At 42.3% G+C, this 19,664-nt stretch overlaps 1 protein-coding gene across 1 annotated transcript in view; it reads left to right on the top strand.

The window, feature by feature from the left end:
- The window catches only part of phactr3a (phosphatase and actin regulator 3a), a 34,597-nt gene that overhangs the window by 8,763 nt on the left and 6,170 nt on the right, over positions 1 to 19,664 (top strand). Inside the window, exons 2-7 of the mRNA XM_061834514.1 lie at positions 9,133 to 9,294; positions 9,437 to 9,604; positions 10,825 to 11,046; positions 13,178 to 13,406; positions 13,918 to 14,171; positions 16,386 to 16,539. Coding sequence (XP_061690498.1) covers positions 9,133 to 9,294; positions 9,437 to 9,604; positions 10,825 to 11,046; positions 13,178 to 13,406; positions 13,918 to 14,171; positions 16,386 to 16,539 — 1,189 coding nt within the window. The remainder of the gene's footprint in view (positions 1 to 9,132; positions 9,295 to 9,436; positions 9,605 to 10,824; positions 11,047 to 13,177; positions 13,407 to 13,917; positions 14,172 to 16,385; positions 16,540 to 19,664) is intronic.

Genomic DNA, 19,664 nt, shown 5'->3' with positions numbered 1-19,664 from the left:
TGATAAACTGGGGAGTCACAAGACAGAGGGTGAAGGTGGAGTAGGTGGGTCGGGTCTGCCAGGCAGGCAGGCATGTTGGTAGGTGGGTGGGTGAGTGAGGTGATTGGATTGGTCAGTCACTCAGTTGTTGGGAAAAGAAACAACAACAAATAAGTGGCATAAAGTCGAGATGGCCACTTATGTACACCGCAGACTTATTGAGCTTCTCAGGCAATGCCTCTCAGGAGATGCTAAATTAAATACAAAGCTAATTCAGATAGTACCAGGAGGAATACATTTGACTAGGAGGGGAGGAATTGAAGTGCTGCGCTGGCAAGGAGACAAAGAGAATATTAACAAATGTTTGCTTTCCCACCAATCAGTGCATAAGACAATTAACAGACTAGATATGAGATTTTTAGGGGAAAGTTGCAAAGAACCCTACAAAAAACTCAATCATCAGTGAGTTTTTCTTTTTTGTTTATTACTGTCCATGAGTGTACAAAAAACGAATGTAGCCATTGGAGTGTCACATTTGTCCCAACGGCAAATTTACATGGACTACAGCAAAATGTTGGGAGCACTTTTACTTGACACTATGAGTTTAAATAGATATTTGCACTATAAATACTATTCCAGTTGCACTTTCTAATAAGTCAATCTATCAGAATTTAGATCTCATAACAACCCATCATTTTTTCTTTATTGCTTGTCCTCATTAGATTAGTGTCAGAAATAACCTGTAAAAATACATGCTCGAGGAGCGAATTTCAGCACCAAGGACAGCGGCAGCTATTGACAGTGAAATAAGGCAATACAGACAAATTCTCAGTGCAGTGTATTCATTCCAAATACAGGGAGTCCTTGGTCTACGACTGAAATCCGTTCCCACAGTAGCGACTTAAGTCGAATGTCGACTTAAGACGGATTTCCCCGTTAAAGTCCAAATTTACGATGACAGCTGGGATTGGCTTCAGCATTGCCCCAACCCTCGTGAGGATAAGTGGCTCGGAAAATTGGTGTGTATGTGTACTTATAAAAACAACAAAAATACATGAAAGTAAAAAATCCAAGTTGCTTCACTTACTGTTTGGGTAGGGAGGCTGGGATGGCGAAGAATGTAGGGAGGCTGCGCTCAGCTATTGCTAAGGAAGCAAGTGCAGGTAGCCATTGCTAGTGATAAATTCTTCCTTGGCATCCTCTCCTTTCTGCTCTTTCAAAGTTAGGAAAATACACCGTACCTATTCCCTGAATGAACATGAGGCCTACTTTGATTCTGATCCTCGATCCATAACCCTAACCTAACTCCATCTCAGCAACGATCAAAGAACATTGCTTTGTTTTTTGTTTTTTCACCAAAAAGTTGCTCCGTGATCACTGTATCCCTCATAGGGATGAAACCCTGCACGTGCGATAAAATAAGGGCTTTGTCTTTGATAATAATCGCCACGGTCATCCGACTGAAGCCCAAGTCTTTATGTCCGTCTTTTTTGTGTGTGTCATAATGTGTAAAAAGGTGGGCGAAAAGGGGAAGTAAACACCCAGCGCACAAACACAGATAAGCCATATGCATGAGCTAAGCAGAAACACTATGTTGCCGAGGCCATAATGGTGGACAAGACTCGGGTGCCATAAAGTCGTAATGTCTTGGGTTGAGACGGTCTTAAACCGAGAACTCCCTATATACTGTAAAGCAAAAGCTTCTTCCTCAAACGGTCCATAGCTGTCCTCAAAGTAATATTTTGGAAGTTGGACCACGTCTTATTTTGACTTGTTCATTCAGCTGCAGATTAGGCCACAATACAGCAGAATGTCTACAGAATCTCATTAGTCATGCTGACATTTACTCTCAGGACATTACACTTTCAATGTCTCCCTGTAGAAATGATCTTTTTATAATGATGAAGAAATTGAACATCAATGCTTTTTTATTTGATTAATGTAATTTAAGATTAAACAATCACATATTTATGTAAAAATAAACCAAATGATATTTTTGATAACATTGCAGATCCTGTTGCAGCGGTTCATTTGCTTGACATCTGTGTGGGCAATGTGGGTTCACTTGGCACTCTCTGACAGCGGGAATGTGAGTGTGAATGCTTGTCTGTCAGTACGTGCCCTGGCTGTGATTGTCTGGTGACCAGTACAGTGTGTAGTGAGCATTTTGCCCCAAGTCATCAGGGATGGGCTCCCGCTCTTCAGGACCCTGACAACGATAGGCGAGGCATAGAATATAGAGGACTCTTTGTAGAACACATACAGCGTGTTGGATTAAGGAAGTTCCCACAATTTCAATGATAAAAGGAAAGCTACAGATTCTGAAATTCTTGGTGCACCCATAATAAACTGAGTCCGATTTACTGAGAAAAGAAGACCCTGAAAGGATGTTGATGGTGTCTCTAGTGCAAACGTGGCCTTCGGAAGAATGAAGATGCAGCGAAAAGTCTGAAGGGATTGGAACCAGAGGGTCAAAGTTCAAATCCAAAATAATGGCAACTCGATGTTGGTTACTGACTACTTTCAAGGTGCAGCTGAGCAAGGCATCAACCCCAACCCATTTATGCTCGCCTATCACACGTACATGTTTGTGATGCGGCTGTCTACGTGGTGTGCAAAACAAAATAGCAAAGTGGAAAATGAAGTTCCTCCTCCAGTTGGATTATAATCATTAAAATGAATAAATGACCAGAGATTACAATCACATAGCCAGATGGATTTCTACGAACAACCACAAATTGACAGCGGATTGAAAATGTACTGTATCTCTTGGCGGTCTTTGGGCTTTTCTCCACGTTCCTGGGAGATCATGGAACAGCACTGAGATTCACGTAGGTGACAGGAAAAACACTTTTAGCAGGAACATTTTCATCAGCTCCCCGGGGGTGGGGAATTGATGCTAGCACTGAGACTTTCACACATTTAATCTAAAATTGATTTTTTTTTTTTTTTTTTTGCTAGTGTGTGAAATGCAGAGGCGTCTCTATAGGGGCAGATCCCGTTCTTATAGTGCAACCATTTTTTTTTTTTTTACACGGATTAATGCTTTCAACAGTATTTGTGCATGAATCACAGCAAATCTGGAGAATTGTAGTGGTGCCAACCGCAACAAGAATGTTGGACCAATTCCGAGTCTGTTCTGTTCAGAGTCATAAGGAAGCTGGAGACTCACCCTTCTGACTTTAGGATGTAAACCTGTACACACCCACCACTGATCATCTGTCAATCACGGGACTGACATACACCACTGTATATTTTAAAGTCGACCATTGACTTGCATGTTTACACCTAATGGAGTCTTTAACGAATTAAACAAATATGAATTTGGAGCGAAAGCGTTGGCCTCACAGTTCTGAGGTCCCTGGTTCAATCCCGGACCCACCTCTGTGGAGTTTGCATGTTTTCCCCACGCCTACATGCACGGGGAGAACATCCAGCACTCCAGCACTCCCACGACCCTTGTGAAGATAAGCGGTGAAGAAAATGGATGGATGGATGAATTTGGAGCCAGAACCCCTGTAATAACACGAAGAACCGGCAACATGCTGAGTTTTGATGTAAACAAGCAAATGGAGTTTTCTAACAGCTGGTAGTTCGTCCGTTGGGGAGTAACTCACATACAGAAAAATTGCTTCAATTTTCCTGTCCTATTTAGTCATTTCGCTCGCTTCATTTAAGTTTTAAACTTAACTGACTCTCATCCCTCTCTAAATCTTCTCAGGGACATTCATGCAAAATTAAAAAAAAAAAACATTGTTAATAACTTGTTTGTGCTGCTGTCATAGTAATGCACCACTATGTGCAAACACGAACCCAAAGCCTATTTTTTAATGCTAAAATAGGACTATTATTGACAACCATGAATTTTATAAATGACTGCAAAAAGACAGCATTACAAAAAAGGAAAAAAATAAAGTACATAATTATTTTTTGGTTCAATTATCAATTTACAGTTATTTACTTGCATTGTGAAACATAAAAAAATGCTTCAGTGGTTGATTATCTCTGACATTTAAGAAGATCACAAAACATGGCTTAAATGTGGGTGTACTGTGTGTGTTTTTTTTTAAATTCAGTATGAAATCCCTCATCCCTGTTCAAAATGGTAAAAACATTCACTTCATAAGGTGGATGGCCTTTATGACGTGTGCGTGTGGATATATTATAAAAAGGGACAAGCTGAAAGGAAAAAAAGAAAAGAGTATAAAGCATTTCTTAAACACTGTGTATAATTTCTCATTTCTCATTCCAATGCTCTAACCACTGAGCTTTGGGGCCCCTCACCTCACCCCATGTTGATGCTTCAGAGAGGCTCTGGCTGATTTTATTCCTCATTTTCATCAGGAACATGTGGTAAATAACAAGCGCCTCTGGCCTTTTCCCATTGGCTGTTGGTCTCACTGAAATAATTTCTCACTCTTGATTCCAGTGGTCTGCACACTAGAACTGTTTATCATCTGGAACAGCCTTTCCTAAACTTGGGGATGAGTCATCCAGTACAGTTTTGCAAGTATATTACAGAGTACAACTCCATAGAATTCAAGTTCAACTAAAATATTACAACAACAGGCATGTGGCTCTTTTTGAGTGACAGCCTTCTGGTTTGAATGAGCGCATAAATGTTTGCAAAACACATCTCATTATGCATCTGTGTATGATGACTACCACATTCATTCACAGGAGTAACCTGAAATAGCCCTTCGTAGAAGCACGAAACCTTCATCACACATCCTGAATTCTTTCTCAACAGACTTTGAATTGTGCTATCTCGGGAAGAAGCTCACCATTATCTCAGCTTTGTCCGTTAATGACTCACTTGACAACCAAGATGGGTCACGGGCTTTTTCTCGTGCTAACTGTTTTCATTTCATGTCGCCGGAGCCCGTCTGCTCCTCACTGTCTTCCTGCTAGTCATTTTGTGCGGCCGGGCCCCTGAGGCAGAAAGGCCACGGACAGATGGCAGCGCAGTTGTAAAGCCGGGGGGAGGCAAAACGAGGAGGCTAGCTGCCGTAAGGAAGGGAGGTGTCCACTGAAGGACACAATGTGTGGGTGGAAAGGAACACAATGGCGAAGCAAGAATGTGGACACTCAGAAATAACGCAGTTGCTTGTCTGATATCCGAAATTACTTGAAAAGAAAAGGGTCACACAACGCACTCTATCACACTGGCTTTACTTTTTATTTGCTATGTGGAATGGATCTTTTTTAGGTTTTATACTGGGGTTTACACAGGAATTGTAACCAAGCTTCCAACTAGTTGCTGATAGTGTTTACGACAGAGAACACAAGTGCAGTATACTGTATCAGATTGCCAGACTGAGAAGGCAGTAATTAAAAAAAAAAAAAAAACCTTCCAATCAGGTTTGAGAACTTGAACACAAATCAAGCACTGTACTCTGTCTAAAACATACACAAATAGCAGGGTTATTTTGATCAAAAGAATTCTTTAACAGATTTGAAACCTGCCTACATTTTCTGTGCCGCTTATCCTCACAAGGCTTGCGGGAGTGCTCGAGCCAATCCCTGCTATCATTGGGCAGGAGGCAGGCGACATCCTGAACTGGTTGCCAGCCAATCGCAGGGCACATACAATTGCAAAATGTATCCCCTTTGTAGCAAGATTTGCATCAATGGGGCAAAATATCCTTTACTGGTGTTTTTGTAAATTTGTATTCATTATATAAACCTTTGTTGAAAACGTACAAGAAAAATTTTGAATGCAACTCCAGGTTTGTGTTTCAAAAATGAAAACTAAACAATGAACAGTAAAATGAAAAAAAATATTAATCCAAGACGAAACAATACTAAATTTTACAATGCAAATGGCAGTAAGGTACACATAATATATCCAGTAGCAGTGAGGCCAGCGATGTGAAATAAATAAAAATTAAAAAAAACAAATGGTCCCATCATCCTGCGCCCGTCACGTATTGAGCTTTGTGTTACTGACTGAGGCTTAGGGTTATGTTGGCCTTTCTTGTGTTTTAATGACAAAATGTTGTATTGCTCTTGGATTTTACTCATTGTGTGAAACTCAGTCAACCAACGCTTTCTTCTCAGAGCTCAGGTTGCTGTTTGCGGCGACTGCTGCACACTGCAATGTAGCGACCAGAGAACAATTACAGTAGGGGTGTCGACCTCATTTTTGCTGTGGGGCACATTGTAGTATTATTTCCCTCAGTGGGGCATTATGACTGTCAACTAGGGCTGCACAATGAATAACATTTTAATCGTGGCCAGAGTGTTGGTCACCATAATTGAACGAGCCTGATTGTCAGTGATTTTTTTTTTCTTTTTTTACATTTTAAATGCAGCAGGGTTAGCGGCCTCCAATCTAGTCAGCCAGCCACCAGGGGACAAACACGCGGTTATATTATTGCCTTAAATGCATTAACTGTTTTTGCTTCCATTAAGTTGCAATTTGTGATTGCATTCAATAATAAATTCAATTATACAGTGAACCTTAGCAAATGCCCTAAAGTAGAAAATTTTGGCGATGTCTTTTTTTTTTTTTCCATTTATTCTTATTTAGGCGGCACAGTGGCTGAGCTGGTAAAGCGTTGGCCTCACAGTTCTGAGGACCCCGCTTCAATCCCGGCCCCGCCTGTGTGGAGTTTGCATGTTCTCCCCATGCCTGCGTGGGTTTTCTCCAGGCACTCTGGTTTCCTCCCACATCCCAAAAACATGCAACATTAATTGGAGACTAAATTGTCCGTAGGTGTGATTGAGAGTCTGGCTGTTTGTCTCGATGTCCTCTGCAATTGGCTAGCAACCACTCCAGGCTGGCCCCACCTCCTGCCCGTTGACAGCTGGGATAGGATCCAGCACTCCCCGCGACTCTCGTGAGGATAAGCGGCAAAGTGAATGGATGGATGGATTATTCTTATTTATTCACTTTGAACTGAAAAGGGCTTCATATTGACTGCTGAAAATTAGCGCAAGAGAAAGATTTTTTTTCCCTAACATCGTGGTTAATAAGCGTGATTACAATAATGATCAAAATAATCCTAATTATTATTTTGGCCATAATCATGCAGCCCTACTGTCAACCCCTTATTATTACATACAAAATTGATGGATAACTGGTTTTTTGTTCTATTAACCTATTTTTCAAGGGAGATGAGTAACAAATATTGTTTGCAATATAGCAAGATGACTAAAAGTGAATACAATTTGGAATTTTGTTATTTTAGCAAGAAACAAAGTGGACGCACATGATTTGTATTACTTTAATAAACGTCATCTTGACAAGCTATTATTACATGAGCTGTACTGAGGTCCACGGGAGCTTGTTTTGATGAGAACTGAATTTCTGTGTCTTGCTTCACTCGGGGAATACTTGCAAACCTTTTAGTTAGAAGAAGATCTAACGCTCTCCAAGGTGCTGACAAGAGGTTGAAGTGGGGTGTTCTTCTGTTGGATTTCTCAACATGCCACATTAGCATATTAACGACTTGACTAAATTCACAAATCTCACAGTATTTTTGCTGCTGCTCTGGCGCTGCCCATTATGCTGGTAGTAATATTATTTTGGCCTTTTATGATTTGTATTTCCAATTTGAAAATAATCTTTCACAATGTAACCACCTGTTTGTTTTTGAAGGTTCATTTAGAAAATAAACAGATTAATTAGACAGCCACATTATGGGCACATGGTGACTGTACTCTATGCATGCTGAACTAAAGCACAATTCATTTTTTCTTCTTTGCAGGAGAAAAGAAATGAGCTTGCGTACGTTTCTACCTCATTTCCGTGTTTTCCATTTTCTGTGAACTAAAAGCCCCTCTGTGAAAGACGGGCTCACTGTGCATTATGAAGGGCTGTGCCCTGATTGGACGAGCCCACATTCTCTCGCCATCTCTTCCGGATAGCAACAGCCCCCCTCCCTCCTTCTTACTGGAACCCCGCTTCTTTGCTCACCTCTCCACCCTCTTGCTGCCTTCATCAGGGAGCATGCATTTCATCCTCCATGTGGCTTCTCTTCCTGCCCACCGTCCTTTCCCACAATGCACCGTGTGCGGTCACTGTTGTTAGATGTGACAGTTTCAGTTTGTGTGTGTGCGTATTGGGGGGGGGGGTTCTTTTCTCTCCTTCTGACTCGCTCAATCCTTCCGGCTCCCACTGCTGCGGCAGCATCTGGATGTAGTTGTCATGGCAACAACAGTGGGCCTAACCCCACCTCCTCTCCCCTTTCCACACACACACACACACACACACACACACACACACACACACACACACACAAAATGCCTGTACCCCTCCTCCTGTCTGCTCCTCCCCTTCTTTTTTGCACTCTTTGGTGAATTTTCTTTAAAGATTGACCTGGATTCAGCGGCCGGCAGCACGCTGCAAGCATGATGCAAGTGGCGATGATGTAGGGCTGTGTCCTTCTGTGGGTCATTTCTCAAGGTCTCCTTGACAATAATCCCCACCCTACCATCCTCCCTCTTCCTCTTTCCACACTCTTCCCTGCCGTGACTATCACCCCACTCCTTCCTACCCACGTGCTGTCAATGTGTCGATCCCAAAAAAATGTTGGCAAGGAGCCCTCCCACCCCACCTCATCCTCCTCCACTGTACTCTGCACACAATCACAAATCCTCCTTTCCTCAGTACAATACTGCAATCAACCTCAAGATGGCAACGATACAGTAATTTATTCATTCATTTTCCTTATGCTCACAGGAGCCCCGGAGCCAACCCAGGGCAGGAGGCGGGGAACACATTGAACTGGTTGTCAGCCAATCACAGACCAAATACAGACAAACAAGCATTCAGACTCACAATCACACCTAGGGGCAATTAAATCATAAGCCTTTAATTAAGAGTCATAAATGAACTTTTCATGCATGTTTTGGGGATGCGGGAGGAAACCGGAGTTCCCCGAGAAAACCCAAAGCAGCACCGGGAGAACATGAAAACTCCACACAGACTAGACTGGGATTTGAATCCCAGTGCTCTTAACTATGTGTCAGATATGCTAAGCAGTCAGATCATGTTATTGGGGGTTGTATTTCATGAAAATGTATTTCTGATACTGCTTTGCAATTGGATGTCATAACCAATGGAGGAAATGTTCTTAACGGTCACTTCAAATAGAAAAAGCTATTTGACACTAACGTTCTCTTTACATACTTGTTTGAACTCTGTAGATGTGCTGGAGCAGCAGAGGGTGCTGAGGACCGGCTGTCTGGTGACTGGGGTACACACTCCCCCCATCAGGCGGAACAGCAAGCTGGCCACGCTGGGGCGCCTCTTCAAGCCCTGGAAGTGGAGGAAAAAGAAAAATGAAAAGCTAAAACAGAGTTCCACAGGTACACCACATAGTATATGACAGCGAGTTTGCTCAAGAGTCACCAGCAAGAGAGCAGAAGAGATTCAAGTCTATAAATAGCAATAAAAGCACACAAGGACAACACTGATATATGATCCAATCCTACTTGTATCCATGGACAGATGTAGCATTATCCAGCGGCCTTTTCTACCACGACCCAAACTCCCCCAGCCAGGGCTGCTGTACAGATGGAGCACTTCTGCTTGGTGCCTTTGGGGGACCTTTGAACTCAAACTTCACTGTCAGCAGCGTGGAATACCTTGGACCAGAGGACGAGCATCCCCTTCCAGGTAGGAAAATCTTTGACTGGGACGGCACATCTGCAAGTGCGTCAAATAGATATGCAATTTGTCTTAACCTGACTTTCATGCCATATCTGTATTATGGCATATACGATTGCAGTATTTGAACAGAGCAAATGCCGAAAAACAATTGGAAGTAGCACAATAAGTAGGTTGAGAAACGAACTCATGAGAGCTTAATGTTTTGCACAGTAGTCAATGTTCAATTGTGTCCACAAGTAGAGGGCAGCAAAGACAACCAATTGCCACTCTAGCGTTGTATCTACAGTATTGTACAGTGGATATATGATATCGGGGGCTCCAATGGTCCTACATGTCAAGTTTTATATCAAAGCATAAAAAATATGTAATTAAGATTTAATCCAAGCAAAAGCAACATGATTATCCACCCGCTTATAGTCATTAAGGGTCATGCATGAGCTGCAACCTATCCCAGCCGACTAAGAGCAAGAAGAGATTTTAACTGGTTGACAGGGAATTACAGGCTACATGTAGACAAACCTCCACTTCACAATCAAATTTTAACCATCCATCTATTTTCTTAGCCAGTTATCCTCACAAAGGTTACGGGAGTGTCGGAGCCTATCCCAGCTGTATTCGGGCAGGGGGCGGGGTACACCCTGAACTGGTTGCCAGGCAAATAGTGAAAAACAACAGTCGCACTCTTAATCACACATAAGGGCAATTTAGAGTGTCCAATTAATGTCGCATGTTTTGGGATGCGGGAGGAAACTGGAGTGCCTGGAGAAAACCCACGCAGGAATGGAGAGAACATGCAAACTCCACACAGGGGGTAGGTCAGGGCTTGAACCCCGGTTCGAAGAACTGACCCTCTAACCCGTCATCCACCATGCCGCCTCTCACTCTAACCTTTGGAGTATTTCAAATCTTCCAAAAACTTAACATACATGTTTTTGGAACAAGGAAGGGTAGTTGGAGTACCATGGATGTTTGAAATAAAACGTGATTAGTTGGCAATTAATTCAGAATAGGCTCCAGCTCCCCCATGAACATAATCAGGATACATGCTGTAGAAAATGAATGGATGGATGTTTTAATTATTTTTCACATTATCTTTTTGATCCTTTGGGCCGCAAGTTCAAAAAGGCTCTTGAACATTACACGATGTACGTATTAAAAATGAAATCACTGCTTATGCAGCAAAATAACGATGTGGACAATTTCTCCCCCATGTCTGCATCCTCAAGTGGTCACGCCCCTCCAGGACTGCGAACGTCTGGAGGAAACTGTAAATGCATCACTGAGACCTGAGGAAGGAGACCAGGAGGTGCACCCAATCGGGGAGTTTTCCGAAGGCCTGCAGGCTGTCAGAGAGAGGATGGAGGAAAGACCAGAGGAGGAGATTGCTCCAGGAACGTCCCCGCCTCAAGTTCCTCCAAAACTTTTGCCGCAACTTGCAGCTGGAGACGGTGAGCATTAAGATGTTTTGGGCAATTTTAGACAGAACTTGATGGGACTGTTTTGGGTAGACCGTTTTATTTTCCAAGTCCAAAAGCAAGGTCTATTCAGCCATGTTTGTATATTTGGATTACTTTGGTTTCGAGAATGTCCTGACTTCAACGTGCATTCAACTATTTTTTGTGATGAGCTTGAATAATAAAAAGATCTTATGCAAGCCAACATCTTGTAGAACAGGGGTGCCCAGACTTTTTTACCCCAAGATCTACTTTTCAAGCAGCCAGCCTCTCGCGAGGTATCGACAACTGGGGTGGTGTAGGGGGTGATGATGCTCCCAATGGTATGTTATTAATGTTATGTGATATATTATACTATATATACACACATATATATATATATATATATATATATATATATATATATATATTCAAAATACAGAATTAGCTTTTTGCTGAGCATATATGCCCCATAGTCTTGAGGACTCCGGTTCAAATCCAGCCTCAGCTGTGTAGACTTTTTGTATGGTCTCCCCTTGCCTGTGTGAGTTTTCTTTGAGTACTCTGGTTTCCTCCCACATCCCAAACATGTACATGGTTGGTTAATTGAAGACTCTAAGTTGCTCATAGGTGTGAATGTGAGTGGTTATTTCAGGGGTGCCCAGACTTTTTTACCCCAAGATCTAACTTTTCAAGCAGCCAGCCTCTTGTGAGCTAATGACGATGGGGTGGGGGTGGGGGTGATGATGCTCCCAATGTTATGTTATTAATGTTAAGTGATGTATTATACTATGCATAAATTTATATGTATATGTAAAATACAGAATTAGCTTTTTGTGCACTGTATTGTCTGTGCTTTCATCCTGGATCAGGCTGGGCCAAGGTGGAATTTTAAAATTACACACCACCTGATCCTGCCCTTTCTACTTTGGCTTTAGACCAAAGCTTTCCCACTTTCCCACAAAAGAGAAAATGTCGTCCAGTTTAACAAATTTTTCTTCAATTATTCACATACTCCAATAGCCATTGCATCTTAAAACAACAGCATTTTTTCTTTAACTTTCTCCATTAATATCTAAAGTAATCATAAGCAGCATGTCTAGCTCGTCTTTGCTCTACGTGTTGCTAACTAAAGCAGCGGTGGTGGACGGTGTCATTATAAAACACATTGATGTGGTGCATAAGTACTGTAACATTTGTAATTATTAGTGTACGTCTTTAAGAGCTGGGATGGGGGGCGGGTGTAAGGTAAACTAGGATAAAGAAAGTGTGGCGGAGAGAAAGTTCCGTGTGCTGCCTAAAAGAAACCAGTGGCTGCTTTTTTTAAATTTTTTACAGTATGTGGATTGTGCTATTGGATGTAAGAACCAGTCATACCTCTCTCATTGAATCACATTGCAAAATGCCAAAAATTTAATAGCTGTATGTTATACTTTCAATTTGCATTGGATTTATTTATTTTTTTTGCACGCAACCAAGAATATCTGCGAAGAGACTGCATCAGCAGAAGGAACATTGGCTGACGTTTTTTTTTTTTTTTTTTTTTTGGCACGCTGTCTGCGATTGACCAAGACTGTCTCGCGATCGACCGGTCGCATTGAGCATTGAGCACCTCTGTTGTAGAAAGTCTTCTTAGAGAAGTGGAAGTTATTATTTCTTCAAGGCACATCGGGGGTGGGATTCCTATTGAGAGCAATGTCGATGTGTCCCAACTCTTATGTTTGACGGTGTTGCTCCTTTTGATATGAAGCTTTCATGAAAACAATATGGTGGAGTACCTATTCTTCTACTCACTTACTCAAGTACTACAACAAATGATGATGGAAAAAAAAAAATTACTGTTCTGTGGCTGAGGGTGTGACTCTTGGCTCCGTCCTTCTTGTGTGTTTACATGTTCTCCAAGGTCTTGCATGGGCTTCCTGCCAATTCCAAACATGCATGTTAGGTTCATCGAGGTCTCCAAATTGTCCACATTTGTGAATGTGAACGGTTGTTTATATGTGCCCTGTGATCGGTTGACGACCAGTTTAGGCTGCACAGCACCGCTCACCCAAAAACAGCTGAGAAAGGATCCAACCCACCTGCAATCTTAATGAGAATAAAAAGTACAGAAAATGGATAGATGACTTTCTTTTTTGTTGTTCAGATTCAGGCCCTGCGTCACTTTCTCTTCACAATTCCAACTCGTACCACCCCAAGGAGCCTCCACCCAGGACCCCAGAGAGCCTGGCACCCACCACGCTGCCTCTACGAGGGCCCTTGACCAACTCCTCAGGGTCACCTCACCTTGGCAATATGATTCACCCGCCAATACCCCCGAGTTGCATTATGGAAGAGCTGCAAAGAGCGTTTGCCACCAAGAACAGACAGGAAAGGTGAGTCTGTACACATCTTAATGCAAATGTATTTATTTATACTATATGCACATATTAAAAACCACTGTCTGAAAATAATGCTGTGTAGAAAACTCTTTAAAATAATTATTTTACTAGTGATGAAAAAAAAAAAAAACAATCTTAGAGATCACACTGTGGGGGAGAACAAGTGTCTCGAATTGAGATTCGAGTGCGTCCATTTTTAATTGACATGGAATATTTCAGAAATGTATCAGTAATATCTGTAACACTTTTAGGGATCGGTCATCCCTTTTTCAACACCCTTCTTCCTGGTTCGGGTTGCGGGGCGCTGGAGCTTATCCCAGCTGACTTTGGGCAAAAGGCAGACTATCCCCTAAAGTGGTCACCGGTCGGTTGCAGGGCAAATTTTAGAGACCGTCACTGAGGGGATAACTGAAGCCACGGCGATGGGTCATTTGTTTTTGTTTGAAATCCAGATCTCCCAGCAGTGTTTTGATCTTTCTCTTCCTGTGCTTGTGTGTCCATGCAGTGTGCACAGTGGGTGCGAGCAGGGCTCATCACCCCCACGGCTGTGGTGCTCGGATGGACGCCTCGTTCGCTCCTGCAACTCGGAAAACCAACACACGTCCTCTCCGGCTGCCCTCTGCGTAGGAAGCGGTGTCTCCGACTGGCCCAAGAAGGAGGCGGAGGAGAACAAGGAGAATGTGCGGCTGGACCAGTGCTTCTCCAACACGTCAGGACTCCCCACCGACTTGGATGGATGGAATGACTCTGTCATCTCTGGTAGGTCATGTACTTCACTGTTGTCCCAAAAGCTTTCCAATCCGGACCTTCAATAAGTTACTAAAACCCAAAGATACGTATCACTACAAAGGGTTAACATTGAACTGAGATTGAGCCTTTTTTCTTTTTCTCTCTTGACTGCTGGGTGATCTGAGGCTACTGTCGGGAATTGTGTTAGATCCAAATGTGTTAGATCCCAACAGCAATAAGTACACGAGATGACCAAGTGGAACACTACCTGTTGCACGGCATTGGTCGCGTTCCAAACTTTAATCATGTAAATGTGATTTATCATGTCATCGTTTTCATGTTGGGCCGTTAGCCAGGATGTTTTTAGCGACATGCTATTTACATTACATTCTATTTGATCAAATGAATTAATCTAATCAATGAGCCAGGGCTCATATTTTACACTGGTAAATTCTGAAGGCACACAATGGAAAAATGTTCATGCAAAGTTTCTGTACAGAAGTAATGATCTCATCCCAATTTCCACGAAAAATGTCCTTGTTCAGTGTGAAATGTTTTTGATGTATCAATGACAAAGGTTGACATGCAGCTTAATTCTACCTTTTGCCATCTTATGGAAGAGGATTTTTGTTCTTGCCTCTTGTCACTGTATGTCACTGCCATAGATGAACAAAAATAGAAGATTGACAGTCAAATAAATAATTTTCACGTCAATTAACTGAAATTATTAAAACAGTTGAGAAGCACAGACCTAGTCAATGTCATTCGTTATTTTATCATTGACTATATTCCATTCAGTTCCCTGAGAACTGTTTGGAGATTTCATTGGAGATTCAGTCCCATTATGATACTTGATTTTATTTTAATATATATTCAATTGTCAAACAGTATGCCTTTTATCAAAGAGAATGAAGGGGAGTTTTCCAGTATGTTAATGCATATACTATATACCATCTTATTTTCCTTTCGGCTTGTCCCGTTAGGGGTCGCCACAGCGTGTCATCTTTTTCCATCTAAGCCTATCTGGTGCATCTTCCTCTCTAACTTCAACTGTCCTCATGTTCTCCCTCACAACATCCATCAACCTTTTCTTTGGTTTTCCTCTCGCTCTTTTGCCTGGCAGCTCCATCTTCAGCACTCTTCTACCAACATACTCACTCTCACGCCTCTGAACATGTCCAAACCATCGAAGTCTGCTCTCTTGAACCTTGTTTCCAAAACATCCAACTTTGGCTGTCCCTCTAATGAGCTCATTTCTAATCCTTTCCAACCTGTTCACACCAAGCGAGAACCTCAACATCTTCATTTCTGCTACCTCAAGTTCTGCTTCCTGTTTCTTCGGAGCCACCGTCTCTAATCACTCTTGCCCCTCCGCCCCTCTCATCAATGCACATATATTCTGTTTTACTTTGGCTAATCTTCATTCCTCTCCTTTCCAGTGCGTACCTCCATCTTTCTAACTGTTCCTCCACCTGTTCCCTGCTTTCACTGAAGATAACAATATCATCTGCGAACATCATGGTCCAAGGGGAATCCAATCTAACCTTGTCTGTCAGCATATCCATTACTACCGCAAACGGGAAGGGGCTCAGCGCGGAATCATGATGCATTCCCACCTCTACCTTAAATGTTTCTGGCACACCAACGGCACATCTCACTGCTGTTCTGCTGCCCTCATACATGTCTTGTACTATTATAACACATTTCCCCGCCACACCAAACTTACGCATGCAGTACCACAGTTCCTCTCTTGGTACTCTGTCATAGGCTTTCTGTAGGTCTACAAAGATACAATGTAGCTCCTTCTTACCTTCTCTGTACTTTTTCACAAGCATCCTCAAGGCAAATGGCTCATCTGTGGTACTCTTTCTAGGCATGAAACCATACTGTTGCTCGCAGATACTTCTGTCCTGAGTCTAGCCTCCACTACTCTTTCCCATAACTTCATTGTGTGGCTCATCATCTTTATTCCTCTGTAGTTCCCACAGTTCTGAACATCGCCTTTGTTCTTAAAAATGGGGACGAGCACGCTTTTCCTTCATTCTTCTGGCATGTTCTCTCCCACTAGTATTCTATTGAATAAGTTGGTCAAAAACTCCACAGCGACCTCACCGAATTGCTTCCATACCACCACTGGTATGTCATCGGGACCAACTGTCTTTCCAGTTTTCATTCTGTTCAGTGCCTTTTTAATTTCTCCCTTACTAATCAATATACTGTATATCATATGTTTATTTTATACAGGAACGCTTCCTCGCAGGTTAAGGAAGGAGTTATTGGCAGTCAAACTACGAAATAGGCCCACCAAGCAAGAGCTGGAGGACCGGAACATTTTTCCAGCAAGGAGCGACCAAGAGCGTCAAGAAATACGGCAGCAGATTGAGATGAAGCTTGCCAAGTACGTAATTTTCTTTCTGTTCTGTCTGCTGTTAACAGCAATTTACTTGAAACTGGCTATATTAAGATTAAAGCCTGTTTGCAAATAAGACCTGTAACAAACATCGATTGGTGGGTCATAAAAATATTATTTTTTGCTTGTTCGGCACTGTTTTGGATGTGTATGCCTTATCATACCTGAACAATTTTGCCATCCAGTTTGTATTGAGATGGCTTTTTAATGGAATTGCAAATCAGACAAAATAAGGTTTGACAGGGGACAGAAAGAAATGAGAGCATAGAGTAACGAACAACAGTGTACTCGAACTACAATACACGTCTATGTGCAGACAAAAGACAAGTATACAAGCCAGGCTAGGACAGAAGAAGTAACCCACGCAGTATTACCACAGTGGTGGTGGAGTGCCAGTGCTGTCAATCAGCACCTGTAAAGAGTAGGAGTGCAAATGACAGTCAAGTGATCACAAGGGCTGTGGATAGCAATAAGACAGGGCCCCAGCGCCAAGCCACTAAATCTCATGGGCACGCGTCTTGAAATGAACCCCACACAAGCGCGTTAGTTGTCAGAGGTCTCTGGAATTACTTGATTTATTCCTTACCAGCAGCTCCACATGGCAGCATTGCACTCTAGGTCAGTTCTATTGAGGGGGGGGGGTCAGGGAGAGAAAATGGGAGCATTTGCCGAGTTGTCACTACAATGGTCACTTGGTGTCTCGGTTGGCAGAATCCAATGGAAGTCAATAGCTGACTACGAGTTCTGGGGTTATTCATGCTTATTTCCGTTAATTAGAAAATGGTAGTGTCATGTTGCGCTTTCCGCTGTACACAGATGTGATAAAATGATTCAAAGCACTTTTGCCACATCCCAAAGACAAATGCTTACACGATGCCATTACATGAAACCCTACGTTTGCTTTCTGCACTTGAAAAAGTAATGGGAAGACACTTACCTAATTTCGCCATCTGAACATTTTCCAATCAACAAGTGAATGATTAACACTTCTATGCTTCAAGAGATCTGTAGACTTTCATTAACTTTGTGAAGGCTTAAATTGAAAGTTTTCAATCAAAAAGTCCTCTTCTGATCAGATCATAGGCAAATTGTGGTGGCTGCTGTTTCTTTAGAAGCTTTGCCACATAGCTTTGGTTTGCATCAGTTGGCCCAAATTTGCATACTGTGATAAAAATGTACTTCAACGAAGTTTCTTCTGTGGAGGTGAATTGGACTTTTACCAACCAATTTTAATGTCCATCTGCCAGAATTACATCACGATGATGTTTCACTAAATGTCTGTGGGCTTTTGGTCTTACTAACTAATGAAACAACACAAACTGACCAAGAAAGATGAACGACTTGCCCCACAAACCGTTTCACTAAATCGGCATCCAGATATTCAACTGGTATTTTATTGTAAACGAAACAGGACTGAAACATGACAAAATAAGTCGTATAATCGTGCCAAAAAATATTCACATTCCAAGCAATGATTGTATGCTTTTGACATACTTTCACATCGGCCTACCAGATTTCTCTTTTTGTTGCACGGCTGCTACTTGGCTGTTCGTCGTCACTGTCCAATGGGCTCAGTTGTACGCATTGACGACGCCAAGTTCCTTTGGGTGCTCCTGTACGTCGAAATCCTCCTCCTACACATTGTCCAACACGTTGCACGCAACAACTTCACAACCGGGGCAGTATGGTGGATGGCTGCTTGGCACATCTGCCTCACAGTTCTGAGGACCAGGGTTCAAGTTGTCATCTTTGCTCTGTTTTTCCTCTGAGTGCTCCACCATCCTTGCACATTCCAGAATCATGCATGGTAGCATATTGGAGACTGTAAATTGGCCATAGTTGTAAATGTGGATGGTTGTTTGTTCATATGTGCCCAGCAAGTGGCTGGCAACCAGTTGGATTCAGACCCGCCTCTTACCCCGTCATCTGGGATAGGATCCACTACTTCCTTTGACGCTAGTGAGGAGAAGCAATATGGAAAATAGAAAGATGGATAGAACTCCACACCTGAGTCCCTGCTCTGTAAATATCCGAAAGAAGGAAACACTTCACCTATCTGGTGGGGCACATAAGTCTATATGTTGTGAATAAGGAAACATCTTGCTCCTCTACAAGCATTTGAGGATTCTCCTTTTTTATTGCAGAACAAAATCATGAATGCTGGACTCTGGGGGGGGGGGGGGGGGGAGAGTTTGGTAACGATCACACGAGCGAGAAAGCACTCTGAACAACAGACGCAGAGAGAGCATGTCTCTTTTAAACCTCTTTGTAGACTAATTTATTTTGGTAAGTGCCTTCATGCTGGGATTAAAATAGAACTGCTGGTTTGTTTGTTTTTTTCCATAATGTCCAAGACTTACAAGAGTGGTCATCTGCTGTGTGAATTTGTCACAAGTTCTTTAACACCCTCATACAGTATTAAACAGAAGCCACGCCATTGAACACGTAGAATTGCATAAGACATGTGCAACAACTCATATGTAAACACAGGCTCCCGCACATATTGGAGAAACATTGTGGCACCTTGTCTCAACTAAGAAATACTGCTGACACCATATATCGGATCTGTGGGGACGATGCTTTATTTCAGTAAGAGGAAGGACTTTTTTTGATGGCTCACTTTCTAGCATCTTACAAGGCTACAGCATAGGTGATTTTTTTAAGGCATGGAGGTTCCACTTGGGGCAGGGCAATGGGAGCGGCCGTGTTACGTAAAGACCTCGTTTCAGATAGCAGCACATTGTGGGCGGTTTTGTTTCCCATCAGGAATTAATTAGCTCAGAATGAACATTTGGGATTTCAATTGCCGTGCTCTGTACTAAAGCACGGCTCAGACATTTGTAGAACACATATTTAGACAACCAATTCACGATAAAATAAGCTCCAGCTCACCCATGATGGTATGGGTTTTTTTTTTCCATCATTTTCTGTTATTGTATTTTTTTTAAATCATCATGAACACTGAGAGAAAACAGCAGCTGTTCTGCCTTAAAGTGACGCATTTCAAATAAAGTTATCAAATAAGGTGCTGTGTTTTCCTCGTCTACCTAACAAAGCAATTTTGATGGGAAATTGTACACAGAGTATACCTCACGAGGAGGGGTACTTAGTGC

Source organism: Syngnathoides biaculeatus, chromosome 2, assembly GCF_019802595.1.
Source record: "Syngnathoides biaculeatus isolate LvHL_M chromosome 2, ASM1980259v1, whole genome shotgun sequence".
Classification (NCBI taxonomy): domain Eukaryota; kingdom Metazoa; phylum Chordata; class Actinopteri; order Syngnathiformes; family Syngnathidae; genus Syngnathoides; species Syngnathoides biaculeatus.
Note: the sequence above shows the minus strand (reverse complement) of the source record. Positions and strands in the feature narration are given on the sequence as shown.